A 15694-nucleotide genomic window follows, 5' to 3' on the forward strand; every position below is an offset into this window, starting at 1 on the left:
GCCCCACCACAGTGACAAAAAAAAATTTTTGTTTGATCACTGCACAATCACTTTACACGCACTGCGGCGATAAAAAAATCAGTTTTGATATTTTTTATCAACCGCAGCGGCCTCCGGTACTTCGCTAGCCTCCCCTTTTGTAAGACAGGCTTGCTTTTTTTTTCCTTGGGTAGTCTCAGGGAATAGCCCTAAATTTAGTTGCCCAAAATGTCAAACAGGGGGTATTCCTCTGAAGAGGCCTACAGGCTTCTGACCCAGTCGGATGAGGAGTGGGAACCCTCATCTGATGAATCCAGCGGGTCAGAATACGAACCTGTAGAAAGCAGTGGCTCTCTGACCCAAAGTTCGGACGAGGAGGCTGAGGTCCCTGATACCACCAGGCGTACCCGGCCCCGTGTCGCTAGACCACAGGTTGCGCAGGATCCGCTTTAAGAGCAGCAGAGTGGGGCTGGTGCTGTCGGATTACGTGGTGAGGCATACACCAGCAGCCCAGCCCTTCCTGGACCTAGTACCAGCACTGCCGTACAACCTGGTGAAGTAGCGAGCACCAGAAGGGCAGTTGAAGCTGGTACGGTGGCACGTGCAGTAGTGACCCCGTCGCAGCCACCGCAAAGACGTGCCCGTAGAGCCCCTAGAATCCCAGAGGTGCTGGCAAACCCTGATTGGCAGTCCCCAACTTCAGCCGCACCTGTAGTTTTCCCTTTCACCGCCCAGTCTGGAGTTCGGGTTGAGACAGCTCAGGGATTTTTTGAGCTGTTCTTGACTGCGGAGCTTTTAGACATAGTTGTGGCCGAAACAAACAGGTATGCCACACAATTTATCACCGCTAACCTGGGAAGCTTTTATGCCCAGCCTTTCCGGTGGAAACCAGTCCAAGTTTCCGAAATTAAAACTTTTCTGGGCCTCCTCCTCAACATGGGCCTGACAAAAAAGCATGAATTGCGGTCATATTGGTCCACGAACCCGATTCATCACATGCCCATGTTCTCTGCTGCTATGTCCAGGGCACGTTTTGAGGCCATCCTGCGTTTCCTGCACTTTAGTGACAACACCGCCTCCCGTCCCAGGGGCCACCCTGCTTTTGACCGGCTCCACAAAATTCGGCCCCTCATAGACCATTTCAACCAGAAATTTGCAGATTTGTATACCCCAGAGCAAAACATCTGCGTAGACGAGTCCCTGATACATTTTACCGGGCGCCTTGGCTTCAAACAATACATCCCAAGCAAGCGCGCCCGGTATGGGGTCAAATTGTATAAGCTCTGTGAAAGGGCCACAGGCTATACCCACAAATTTCGGATCTATGAGGGAAAAGATCAGACCCTGGAGCCGGTCGGTTGCCCTGACTACCTGGGGAGCAGTGGGAAGACAGTTTGGGACTTGGTGTCACCCTTATTCGGCAAGGGGTACCATCTTTATGTGGACAATTTTTACACAAGTGTGGCCCTCTTTAGGCATTTGTTTCTAGAACGGATTTCCCCCAACGGCTCGTTACCACCCGTCTTGCAAGGGGGCAGAGGGCCGCACTGTGTAACGAAGAACTGCTCGCGGTGAAATGGAGAGACAAGCGTGACGTTTACATGCTCTCCTCCATTCACGCAGACACGACAATACAAATTGAGCGAGCAACCCGTGTCATTGAAAAGCCCCTCTCAGTCCACGACTATAACCTTCACATGGGAGGGGTGGACTTCAATGACCAGATGTTGTCTCCGTATTTAGTTTCCCGCAGAACCAGACGCTGGTATAAGAAGGTGTCTGTATATTTATTTAATTCAATTGGATCTGTACAATAGTTTTGTTCTCTACAGTAAGGCTGGGAGAACTGGATCCTTCCTCAAATTTCAGGAAGAGATCATCGAGAACCTCCTGTACCCAGGAGGTTCCGTGGCCCCATCCACCAGTGTAGTTAGCCGTCTACACGAGCGACATTTCCCCAATGTCGTTCCTGGTACCTCAACCCAACCGTCACCCCGAAAAAGATGTCGTGTCTGTAGCAGGAGTGGAATAAGGCGTGACACCCGCTATTTCTGTCCTGACTGTCCTGACCACCCTGCCCTATGCTTTGGAGAGTGTTTCTGGAAGTACCACACACAGGTACACTTAGCATAGGGATCATCTCACCAGGACAGGCACACAGGGCTATTAGGGCCCATTCACTCACTGCTGCTGCAAACGTCTCCTTTCACATGGGACAAAGTGCATAACGCACTTCGCCACATCTTTGGGCGATTTGCGCTTTGCACATTGACCCATGGGGAAGGAGAGGTTTGTTCTATAAAGGTAAAAAAACAACAAAAAAACACCAGTAAGCAAAAAGGTTAATGTTCAGTTAAAAAAGTTAAAGTTTATATGTTCTGTTGCAAAGTTAATAAAATTATTGCGTTGCGGCCTGGTTTTTTCTTTTTTTACCTTCCAGGTGGACCAACCGATCGATTAGCTGCAGCACTGATGTGCATTCTGACAGAAGCATTGCGCTGCTGTCAGATTACACGCAAGTCGGTGTATGCGGCGCTGCAAGACGAGATTTTACCCTCTGCAGTAACAGATACGTTTGCCGAGGCATACGAGCTGAGGAGGAGGCGGCGTTCCTATGCTTTGGCAAACACTTTGTGTGTGTGTGTGTGTGTGTGTGTATGTATGTATGTATATATATATATATGTGTGTGTATATATATATATATATATATATATATATATATATATATATATATATGCAATGATTTAATCATCCACATCGATTGATGTGAATGGAGAAATCTGGTTTGCCAGGGCATACGAGCTAAGTGGGTATGGATGTAGGGCGGAGCTCCTATGTCCTGGCAGACGCCTTTCCCCTCCTTTTTTTTTTTTTTTGGCAGAGATTTTTTCATCCACATTGATCGATGCGAATGAAGAAATCTGTGCCGTTCATTTTTTTCTTTCAGCCCAGAGGCTGAACGGAAAAAAAATCTCATTACCTGTATGCTCAATATAAGGAGAATAGCAGAAACTCTTAATGCTGGCCATACATGTAATGATTGCGGAGACCCTCAAATGCCAGGGCAGTACAAACACCCCACAACTGACCCCATTTTGGAAAGAAGACACCCCAAGGTATTCACTGAGGGGCATATGGAGTCCATGAAAGATTTAAATTTTTGTCCTAAGTTAGCGGAAAGTGAGACTTTGTGAGAAAAAACAAAAAAAAAATCAATTTCCGCTAACTTATGCGGAAAAAATAAAATTCTAGGAACTTGCCAGGCCCCTCATTGGATACCTTGGGGTGTCTTCTTTCCAAAGTGGGGTCACATGTGGGGTATTTATACTGCCCTGGCTTTTTAGGGGCCCTAAAGCGTGAGAAGAAGTCTGGGATCCAAATGTCTAAAAATGCCCTCCGAAAAGGAATTTGGGCACCTTTGCGCATCTAGGCTGCAAAAAAGTGTCACACATGTGGTATCGCCGTACTCAGGAGAAGTTGGGGAATGTGTTTTGGGGTGTCATCTTACATATACCAATGCTGGGTGAGAGAAATATCCTGGCAAAAGACAACTTTTCCAATTTTTTTATACAAAGTTGGCATTTGACCAAGATATTTTTCTCACCCAGCATGGGTATATGTAAAATGACACCCCAAAACACATTCCCCAACTTCTCCTGAGTACGGCGATACCAGATGTGTGACACTTTTTTGCAGCCTAGATGCGCAAAGGTGCCCAAATTCCTTTTAGGAGGGCATTTTTAGACATTTGGATCCCAGACTTCTTCTCACGCTTTAGGGCCCCTAAAAAGCCAGAAGTCTGGGATCCAAATGTCTAAAAATGCCCTCCTAAAAGGAATTTTGGGCACCTTTGCACATCTAGGCTGCAAAAAAGTGTCACACATCTGGTATCGCCGTACTCGGGAGAAGTTGGGGAATGTGTTTTGGGGTGTCATTTTACATATACCCATGCTGGGTGAGAAAAATATCTTGGTCAAATGCCAACTTTGTATAAAAAAATGGGAAAAGTTGTCTTTTGCCAAGATATTTCTCTCACCCAGCATGGGTATATGTAAGATGACACCCCAAAACACATTCCCCAACTTCTCCAGAGTACGGCGATACCACATGTGTGACACTTTTTTGCTGCCAAGGTGGGCAAAGGGGCACATATTCCAAAGTGCACCTTTCGGATTTCGCAGGCCATTTTTTACACATTTTGATTGCAAAGTTCTTCTCACACATTTGGGCCCCTAAATTGCCAGGGCAGTATAACTATGCCACAAGTGACCCCATTTTGGAAAGAAGACACCCCAAGGTATTCTGTGAGGGGCATGGTGAGTTCCTAGAATTTTTTATTTTTTGTCGCAAGTTAGTGGAATATGAGACTTTGTAAGAAAAATAAAATAAAAATCATCATCATTTTCCGCTAACTTGTGACAAAAAATAAAAAGTTCTATGAACTCACTATGCCCATCAGCGAATACCTTAGGGTGTCTACTTTCCGAAATGGGGTCATTTGTGGGGGTTTTCTACTGTTTGGGCATTGTAGAACCTCAGGAATCATGACAGGTGCTCAGAAAATCAGAGCTGTTTCAAAAAGCGGAAATTCACATTTTTGTACCATAGTGTGTAAACGCTATAACTTTTACCCAAACCATTTTTTTTTTTTTGCCCAAACATATTTTTTTTATCAAAGACATGTAGAACAATAAATTTGGCGAAAAATTTATATATGGATGTCGTTTTTTTTTGCAAAATTTTACAGCTGAAAGTGAAAAATTTCCTTTTTTTGCCAAAAAATCGTTACATTTTGATTAATAACAAAAAAAGTAAAAATGTCAGCAGCAATAAAATACCACCAAATGAAAGCTCTATTAGTGAGAAGAAAAGGAGGTAAAATTCATTTGGGTGGTAAGTTGCATGACCGAGCGATAAACGGTGAAAGGAGTGTAGTGCCGAAGTGTAAAAAGTGCTCTGGTCATGAAGGGGGTTTCAGCTAGCGGGGCTGAAGTGGTTAAATCGTCCCGTATTACCGAAATGTCGGACTGCACTGCTGCCACCGTTATAGTCAACGTACTTAATGATTGATTCGTTGTTTTAACGGCTTCCAGTATACCAGCTAGTTTGTGGTCTATATTACTCATCTGATTATCAGCTTCCGCTACATGATTTCCTCCCGCCTTCTTTAGCGAGATTTCACTCTCCATCGTCCCCCATCTGTGATATTAGTTTCTGGTTACCCCTTGTCTTGGTTAGTAGAGGTGGGGATTTGAGGTATTTATCAAGCTGCGTTCTTACCGCTCCCCCTTTGGGTGAGGTGGTTCCGATAGACTTTCTATTTTGTAATTTGGGGGTCATTTTTATTTATTTTTTTATATATAGATTTCCTTTCCCTTTCCCCCTTTTACACGCTTACTTCAGAGACACTGTTGTATGAGACGCAGTATTACTATACACACAGTTAAAAAGCATCTTATAGCACCCAGGCAGAATAAATAAATCCGGAGATCTTATAAATAAAGCATATAAAGCCCCAATTTCCAGAAATGTGATTGCCCCAATTCTAGGGCTCATAAACTCCAGGCTCTGGAGCTCAGAGGGGTAGTCAAGAGGTTTTCACCCCAGGGCAATGCAGCGCAGTATACCGTAGCGGGGTGTCAGCAGCGTTGATCCACACTGATATAGCTGGAGTATCATCCAAAGCGAGCCGCTTAATCACAGCTGCTTTCACAGCGGTCCCACAGAAGGATCGAATAGGCCCACTCAAGAATGAGACAGTGTATCAAAAACCGGCCAACCCTGCATCAGCGAACAAAAAAGGGGGTGACAGCCTCTCCCAGCCAGCCAGACAGTGCCCCTCTCTTCAGGGCCCCCCAGAGAGCCGGGCAACTAGGGCTTCAGAAACCACACATAGGGCACTCAAAGTCAAACGACCGATCCTTGCAGGCAACACCAAGCAGAATGAAGCTCCCCAGAATGGCAACACGCCAGGGCTCGTTTACTCACACCTCACCACGCAGCGACTACCGGATTCGGGACACCACGTGAATCCTCCAGTTCAGAGCAGGCACCGATGGAACCACCTGGAACAGCAAGGACCTCTGATAGGGACCCCGGACAACCAGCCTCCGATGCCGGCACAGTGAGGAGAGCAGCAACGCTCTGAAGAGTAAATGGAGACCCCGGACCTCTAGCCCCCGGCACAGCGGAGTGGACAGCAGCGCTCCAGGATGTGAGGGGAAGATCAGCTGAGCCAGCGGCAGACTCCGCAGGTAGGTCTCTTTCAACAGGGAATCGGGTAGCTCGCCCACAGCATCATCATCGTCGTCGTGGCGTCCTCACAGCGGAAGCCGGAGCCGGCACCAATGGAGGGGTCGGACAGCTGCACACCCGTCTACTCACGTCATGCCGCAGTGCCTCCCGAGCAACTTTTCCCACCTTTTTAATGTGACCTATAAACTGTACAACTCAATTGAAAAACAAACTGAAATCTTTTAGGTAGAGGGAAGAAAATATAAAAATAAAATATGGTTGCAACTAATACTTTGTTGAAGCACCTTTTGATTTTATTACAGCACTCAGTCTTTTTGGGTATGAGTCTATCAGCATGGCACATTTTGGCTTGGCAAGATTTGACCACTCTTTGCAAAAACACTCCAAATCTGTCAGATTGCGAGGACATCTCCTGTGCACAGCCCTCTTCAGATCACCCCACAGATTTTCAATTGGATTCAGGTCTGGGCTCTGGCTGGCCCATTCCAAAACTTGAATCTTCTTCTGGTGAAGCCATCCCTTTGTTGATTTGGATGTATGCTTTGGGTCATTGTCATGCTGAAAGATGAAGTTCCTCTTCATGTTCAGCTTTCTAGCAGAAGCCTGAAGGTTTTGTGCCAATATTGACTGGTATTTGGAACTGTTCATAATTCCCTCGATCTTAACTAAGGCCCCAGTTCCAGCTGAAGAAAAACTGCCCCAAAGCATGATGCTGCCACCACCATGCTTCATTGGGGGGATGTGCAGTGTTGTTTTTGTGCCAAACCTATCTCTTGGAATTATGGTCAAAAAGTTCAACCTTGGTTTCATCAGACCATAACACCTTTTCCCACATGCTTTTGGGAGACTTCAGATGTGTTTTTGCAAAATGTATCCTGGCTTGGATGTGTTTCTCCGTAATGAAAGGCTTTCGTCTTGCCACTCTACCCCATAGCCCAGACATATGAAGAATACGGGAGATTGTTGTCACATGTACCACACAGCCAGTACTTGCCAGATATTCCTGCAGCTCCTTTAATGTTGCTGTAGGCCTCTTGGTAGCCTCCCAGACCAGTTTTCTACTCGTCTTTTCATCAATTTTGGAGGGACGTCCAGTTCTTGGTAATGTCACGGTGTTCCATGGTATATCTAATGCCTTGAAAATTCTTTTGTACCTTTCTCCTGACTGATACCTTTTAACAATGAGATCCCGCTGATGGTTTGGAAGCTCTCTGTGGACCATGGCTTTTGCTGTGGGATGCGACTAGGAAAATTATAGGAAAGACCAACTAGAGCAGCTGAACTTTATTTGGGGTTAATCAGAGGCACTTTAAATGATGGCAGGTGTATGCTGACTCATATTTAACATTTTGAATGTGATTGCTTAATTCCGAAAATAGCTACATCCCCAGTTATAAGAGGGTGTGCACACTTATGCAACCATTTTTTATTTTTTTTCTTACCTCCACCTAAAAGATTTCAGTTTGTTTTTCAATTCAGTGGTACAGTTTATAGGTCACTGTGAGGAATATGGATTAATATTTACTGTCAGCCATGTCCTCAAACCCCCCCCCCCCAATGTGCTGACAGATGGCAGCAGAGGTAGGGAACTCCACAGTAGGGCCCTGTTTCAAAGCCCTGATTGTAATTTGATGCATCTCTGGGCATGTTCAGTGTACATGCAAAATGGGTCCGTCCGTCAAGGAGAAGGTCACACCTCCCATGCACCAGTTTGGAGCCAACTTGAATCTTGCAGAAAAACCCCCAGCATGGGGTATCCGCCCTTCCCCAGGATCAATGAGACTTCCCAGACATGTTGGCACCTACCTTTCATAAGGAATTATGAATCGCCTGGCCATCGCAGGCGCAAACCAGATACATATTTGTGTCCCGGTGGCCATGAGGTACGTTCCTATGGTCTTTGTTTACTGGGACAAGGTCGTGGTAGGGAGATACCCATATCTCCCCATAGAAACCACTTAACGGTTCCAGGTTTGGGCTCTACTTGTAGCCGGAACCCAGGCAGGTCCATTAGTCCCAGAACATTTCCCTGTGACCCTCTGGTCTGGAGCTATGAACCCTAAAGGGTTTTGTGGGTCATTTGCTGCCAGCCCAGAAGAGGGGGAGTGGACCCCTCCCTGGGGCAGGGGCTGGCTGCAGGTTAAGTCTGGTGCCAGCAAGTAGGCGGGTCTTTCTCTGAAGAGGGGTCACATCCTACACATGTGTTTAGAGGGACCCAGGAAATAGCTGAGATCACGGCCCTTCATGTGGACTCCAGCAAAGAACATCTCAAAGGAACTTTCATCATACTCGGTAACTGACTTTTACACTGCTTAACCCTGTTGTAACCATATAACCTGTATCTGTAACCTCAGACCACTGTATATATTGTCTGTGTATATTGTGTTAAATCTAGTGTGCCCATACGGCTATTAAATCTATAATTTAATCTTGTGCTATCTTGTATCTCGATCACGAATCCCCACGTCCGTGGTTTGGCCTAGTTATAAGCTACCGTGGGTTGGTTTCTGACCCTATATAATCCCGTTAGAGGACCGGGCTTATATCAAACGAGACTGGTGGCAGTTACCCGGGCTGAGGGCGTGCTGTTTTCACTGCGACTGTGAAAAGGCTCTCAGCTTGTTGCCTCTCTGTGGACAGGGGTTGTGTGTGTAAACTATACCAACCTAACCTTACGTGCTACGCTGGAGGCGTAACTTCACGTTTTTGATAAACCTGTGATCATACTAGATCTCTCCATCGGGGACGAGGTGTGGTATTCGTCACAATCACATTAAAAGGTGGAAAAAGTTCTGTAATGATTTATCTTTGTCTCATTTTTTTACAGCACAGAAACCTGACATTTTACCAGGGGGGTGTAGAATTTTTTTTATCCACTGTATATGGATTTTGTCATGCCCTAGGTCATATGAGCAGTTTATGTTTCAGTCTCTGGCAGGGAAATTTTGGGTGGGAAACACATTGCACCAAATTTATGAAAATAGTGGTTGCAGTATTATACATTTAGCTCAACTTGCTAGACATATTGGACAGTTCTCTCTTCTTACACCAATTTATTGCAGCATATACTGCAAGAAATATTTGCATATCATTTAATAAATTTGGTTTATTTTCCATCTTGGCCACATCCCATTTTCAGGACTTGAACACCTTAATAACCCATCATATAACTATCATGAGTGGGTGGGGCATGTATAAAGCTGGCTCACGAGGTGGTCACGCTTCATACATGGCAGTTGGCGGCTTTATAATACAGTAGATACCCAGCCACAATGACCGGGATTGAACATAACTCTGACCCCAGTCATTTGAACCCTTCGGATGCCATCCTCAGTTAGCTACAGCAGTATCTAAATGTCTAGACAGAAGGGAGGGGGCTCGCTCTGTCCTCTAATCGCAGCCCTTATGTTAAATCGTGGGGCTCATCAACGTGAAGGTTCCCAGCGCGGTCATATATAAATGCCCATGAAGCTGTGTCACCTTGTCCCTCAAAACAATCGAATAAAAAATTATTAAAAACCCACATGTACCCCAGAATGGTACAAATAAAAAAAATAGAACTCGCCCTTCCAAAAAAACAAGCCCTCACCTAGCTTTGTAGAAAAAAAGATTAAGTTTTTGCTGCCAGAATATGGTGATTATAAAAACTCTGTACATTTTTGGTTTTGTTGTAATCATTTAGACCCGTGGAATAAGGTCATGTCATTTTTAGTGCATACTGAAAGCCGTAAAAAAAATGGCAATTATGGTTGTTTTTATTTCACCCCCCTGCCCCGAAGAATGTTTTCCCATTTTCCAATAAAAGCTATGGTAAGTTAAATGGTGCCATTAGGAATACACTTTGCCCTGCAACAAAGAAACCCTCATATGATTTTGGAAGTAAGGGAGGAGGAAAAAAAGCTAAGCATTATTTTGGTTAAGGGGTTAAAAATGAGATGGCTGCAATGTATATTGAAACTGCATAGACCGTTCCACACAGGCTTCTCACAGGAGACCAGCTATCTGTCTGTTATTAATGACCTGTCCCACAGCGATGATGAACAGGGTGACTGTGACGCTGTGCTGAGGCATTGTGGGGTTAATAGCATAGAGGAAGAGAATGCAGATGAAATGCAAATATTAAAGTGTGGTCGGATCATAAACAGAGCCTGAAATGTATGGGAGTACAATATGCGTAAAAAAAGAAAGTTGAATGACAGCTGAATGGACAGTGAGGCGCTGCCACTGGCGGATGCTCGCAGTGTGCACAGCAGAGATTATACTACTGGTACGGCAAGGCTGCTGTTTGCCCGGTGGCCTGCTCTTAACCCATCTGGCCAAGAAGGGCTTTTGCTTATTGTGCACCAACTAGAATGGTCAACTAAATGGAAGTTTGTGACCCTGATCAAGAGGTCCATTAGATCATGTATTTTCTTAATTTACGGGTGCTGTCCTGGTGACAGATTTTCTTTTAGTTCTTTTATGGACGCATAATGTTTGACCTTCCTGCAAGTATGTTGTAGACTCAAGTTATGACTATAGAAATAGGCTTTGCACGGTGCCACCAATCATCTTTTTCATCCCTGATAGGTTTTAGATGAAGCAGATCGAATGTTGGATATGGGGTTTGAACCACAGATTATGAAAATATTAATTGACATTCGCCCTGACAGGCAAACAATAATGACTAGGTAAGTGGATTTATCTGTTTTATGTCAGGATATAACTTTTTTATTTTTTTTTAATCATTATTATTATGGTTTTCTCTTTCACCTTGTTCATTAACTATTTATTGGGGTTAGTACACTACAGTACATACTTCAAATAATATGGCCTCTAGATCAGGCATGGCCAATCTGCAGCTCTCCAGCGGTTGTAAAAAAAAAAAAAAAAAACAACTCCCACCATGCCCTTCTGTAGGCAGCCTGGGGGCATGCTGGCAGTTGTAGTTTTGCAACAGCTGGAGAGCTGCAGGTTGGCCATGCCTTCTCTAGATTTTTTGGGTTTGGGATGCGTATCTGAGGTATACATTTGGATGCAGTTGTATACATTAGAAATGCACTTCTGGGCTGAAGTTAGCCATTGGCGGGTTTGTTTTGCTACCCCATAGGCGCTACATGTTCCAGAACTAAACGGGGAAGCATGGAAATAAATAGCAGCCATATGCTACCTTATCGTTACTCATTTCTGTACATTTGCTTTACTTTATTAGTGTACCTTTAACTGTACAGGTCCTTCTAAAAAAATTAGCATATTGTGATAAAGTTCATTATTTTCTGTAATGTACTGATAAACATTAGACTTTCATATATTTTAGATTCATTACACACCAACTGAAGTAGTTCAAGCCTTTTATTGTTTTAATATTGATGATTTTGGCATACAGCTCATGAAAACCCAAATTTCCTATCTAAAAAAATTAGCATATTTTATCCGACCAATAAAAGTGTTTTTAATACAAAAAAAGTCAACCTTCAAATAATTATGTTCAGTTATGCACTCAATACTTGGTCGGGAATCCTTTTGCAGAAATGACTGCTTCAATGCGGCGTGGCATGGAGGCAATCAGCCTGTGGCACTGCTGAGGTGTTATGGAGGCCCAGGATGCTTCGATAGCGGCCTTAAGCTCATCCAGAGTGTTGGGTCTTGCGTCTCTCAACTTTCTCTTCCCAATATCCCACAGATTCTCTATGGGGTTAGGTCAGGAGAGTTGGCAGGCCAATTGAGCCCAGTAATACCATGGTCAGTAAACCATTTACCAGTGGTTTTGGCACTGTGAGCAGGTGCCAGGTTGTGCTGAAAAAGGAAATCTTCATCTCCATAAAGCTTTTCAGCAGATGGCAGCATGAAGTGCTCCAAAATCTCCTGATAGCTAGCTGCATTGACCCTGCCCTTGATAAAACACAGTGGACCAACACCAGCAGCTGACATGGCACCCCAGACCATCACTGACTGTGGGTACTTGACACTGGACTTCAGGCATTTTGGCATTTCCCTCTCCAGTCTTCCTCCAGACTCTGGCACCTTGATTTCCGAATGACATGCAAAATTTGCTTTCATCCGAAAAAAGTACTTTGGACCACCGAGCAACAGTCCAGTGCTGCTTCTCTGTAGCCCAGGTCAGGCGCTTCTGCCGCTGTTTCTGGGGAATGCGGCACCTGTAGCCCATTTCCTGCACACGCCTGTACACGGTGGCTCTGGATGTTTCTACTCCAGACTCAGTCCACTGCTTCCGCAGGTCCCCCAAGGTCTGGAATCGGTCCTCCTTCACAATCTTCCTCAGGGTCCGATCACCTCTTCTCGTTGTGCAGCGTTTTCTGCCACACTTTTTCCTTCCCACTGAGGTGCCTTGATACAGCACTCTGGGAACAGCCTATTCGTTCAGAAATGTATTTCTGTGTCTTACCCTCTTGCTTGAGGATGTCAATGATGGCCTTCTGGACAGCAGTCAGGTCGGCAGTCTTACCCATGATTGCGGTTTTGAGTAATGAACCAGGCTGGGAGTTTTTAAAAGCCTCAGGAATCTTTTGCAGGTGTTTAGAGTTAATTAGTTCATTCAGATGATTAGGTAAATAGCTCGTTTAGAGAACCTTTTCATGATATGCTAATTTTTTGAGATAGGAAATTTGGGTTTTCATGAGCTGTATGCCAAAATCATCAATATTAAAACAATAAAAGGCTTGAACTACTTCAGTTGGTGTGTAATGAATCTAAAATATATGAAAGTCTAATGTTTATCAGTACATTACAGAAAATAATGAACTTTATCACAATATGCTAATTTTTTGAGAAGGACCTGTATTAATAAATGTGGTGATTGCTGACCAATGAAATTACTGATGTATTCAGCTGTAAATTATTTGTAAGGGGTCCAAAAAAAGTTGCTAACATTTGCTTACCTCACTGTTGGGACAAAAACTGTCAATCAAGTAAGGCTACTTTCACACTTGCGTTCGGAGCGGATCCATCTGGTATCTGCACAGACGGATCCGCACCTATAATGCAAACGCTTAGTTTCGTTCAGAACGGATCAGTTTGCATTACCATGAACAAAAAAAAATAAAAAAAATGTTTTAATCCGTTTTGACTTTACATTGAAAGTCAATGGGGGACGGATCCGTTTGAAAATTGAGCCATAGTGTGTCAACTTCGAACGGATCCGTCCCCATTGACTTACATTGTAAGTCTGGACGGATCCGTTTGCCTCCGCACGGCCAGGCGGACACCCGAACGCTGCAAGCAGCGTTCAGGTGTCCGCCTGCTGAGCGGAACGGAGGACAGACGGAGCCATACTGATGCATTCTGAGCGGATCCACTCAGAATGCATTAGGGCTGGACGGATCCGTTCGGGGCCGCTTGTGAGAGCCTTCAAACGGAACTCACAAGCGGACACCCGAACGCTAGTGTGAAAGTAGCCTAAGTCATACTGCCTCTGTGCATTGCCCTAAAAGCTACTAGAAGAATGGATCATATTCAGAAGTATGGGTAATGGCAGCATGCATGTACCATATTTTGTTTTCTTCATTCGTAGTGCAACCTGGCCAGAAGGAGTTCGTCGTTTGTCCAAATCATATTTAAAGGACCCAATGATGGTGTATGTTGGGACTCTGGATTTAGCTGTAAGCTTATTTTTTCATTCCCCCCTTCCCCCCTGTTTGTAGTGTTAACAACAAAGCAATCAACTGGAACCTGTTAGATCCCTGCTCCCTGGAGGTCTCGGTTTACTTGGCTTTAACTATGTTGTGTGTGTCTAACTACATGGTCTCTGCAACCAGTTACTAGCCGTGGTGGTGCAATTGGCTGCAGAGGTGACTCACCTGGCCTTCGTGTGACCACTGAGGCCATTTATCACCAATGTACTGGCATAGTTTATACTATGTTAGAAATACAGGGGGAGATTTAAGGCCCGGTGTTTTAATACGGTCTTTAAAATCTCCTACACTGCTGTGGGATGCAAGTAATTTACAACGTCATGAATTAGTCACATTCCCTGGTAGTCCATGTGCCAAAGAGAAATCTACAGCAATTCAGAGCTGCCATAGATATCTGTCCTTCATTTGTGCCTGAAAACAGATGAAAATGAAGATAGGCTGGCCCCACTCGTGGCACGCCAACTTTTCAGCAGTGGCGCAGAAACACCACTTGTAACAAAATTTGTCAGAAATGGTGTTTGAGGCGCAAGGAGATGATAAATCTTCCCGCAGTCCAGTAGCCGTTAGAGATTTCAAGTAGTCAAATGTGATGTATCTTGTATTAGCAAGAGAATTTAAATGGTCTGCAACTTATTTGCTCATTATTTATAAAAGACAAACAGTATCTTCCCGCTGTCGTTATTTGCTCCAGTAATTTATTATTGACGTCTCAGTGATAACACATCCCTCAGCACTTAACAGATAGTCATTACTCACTATCCCCAGTGGGGCTCAGAATCTAAACTCCCTAAACTCTCTCTAAACCAGTATACTGGGGATATCCATGCAGACACAGGGGGAGCATACTAACTCCATGCATAGGTTGCCTTAGGTCGTGGACTTGAATCCAACCAAAGTGCTGCAAGAGATTTGTACTAACGACACTCAAAATAAGAATAAGTCACAAAGAATGCTTCTAATTTTTTTGTATGTGTTGATTCATAATTTTGGTCTGTTGCATTTTCTTTTCAGCTTTTTAGTATTCTCACGTGCATCAATGCTCATTCTATTTTTCTAGGCTGTCAATACAGTAGAGCAGAAAGTTCTCGTTATCGCAGAGGAGGAGAAGAGAGCGTTCATGCTACATTTTATCGATTCCTTAAAACCTGAAAATAAAGTCATCATATTTGTGGGAAAGAAGCTGATGTATGTTTGCTATGCTAAACCCTTGCTTGTGTGAACTTTAAAGAAACCACACTGCTGTGTACACATGCCTGACTACCTGAAATGCTGATTTTCTGAATAGAAATATGTATGTTGAAGTAACACCTTTTTGGTTAGCTTAGTTACCAGACAAAATAACATGACTAATCTATAGCTTGCATGGTTCAGTATGTGATTTCAGTGCTAGGGTTGTTTGTTTTTTTGTTCAATCCTTTAGCACAGGACCATGGATTAAAGGAGTATTCCTATCATATTGATCACTGTTAAGTCTGTTAATGATTTGACAGTGATCATTTTTGTAAATATACTTGATTAACAAATTCCCACTGTTTAGGATAAAATTCATCCCCACTTACCTCATTGTTGTGATTCGTTCTCCCCTGGTTATGGCCACAGCTCTTCTCCAGAATCCCGGTGGCCACGCTTGCCCAGAAGACTACTCCTTTTCTCCCGGCCAGGCAACTCGCTGTCTTGAATGCGCATGCGCGATGGTGACTTCTTCCTGGCCAGAATAGTACAGAGCTGCGCACGCCAGCTCTGTACTATACTGGCCAGGAATAAGTCACCATGGCGCATGCGCTTTCAGTCCAGCAGCCAGCCGGGAGAAGACTTAAATCGTGATGAA

General features: G+C 44.3%; 1 protein-coding gene across 1 annotated transcript in view; it reads left to right on the top strand.

Moving 5' to 3' along the window:
- Nucleotides 1-15694, top strand: part of DDX43 (DEAD-box helicase 43) — a 166851-nt gene that overhangs the window by 117708 nt on the left and 33449 nt on the right. The window contains exons 10-12 of the mRNA XM_044291120.1: nt 10805-10905; nt 13746-13833; nt 14924-15051. Coding sequence (XP_044147055.1) covers nt 10805-10905; nt 13746-13833; nt 14924-15051 — 317 coding nt within the window. The remainder of the gene's footprint in view (nt 1-10804; nt 10906-13745; nt 13834-14923; nt 15052-15694) is intronic.

The sequence above is a fragment of the Bufo gargarizans genome, chromosome 4 (genome assembly GCF_014858855.1).
Source record: "Bufo gargarizans isolate SCDJY-AF-19 chromosome 4, ASM1485885v1, whole genome shotgun sequence".
NCBI classification, from domain to species: Eukaryota; Metazoa; Chordata; class Amphibia; order Anura; family Bufonidae; genus Bufo; species Bufo gargarizans.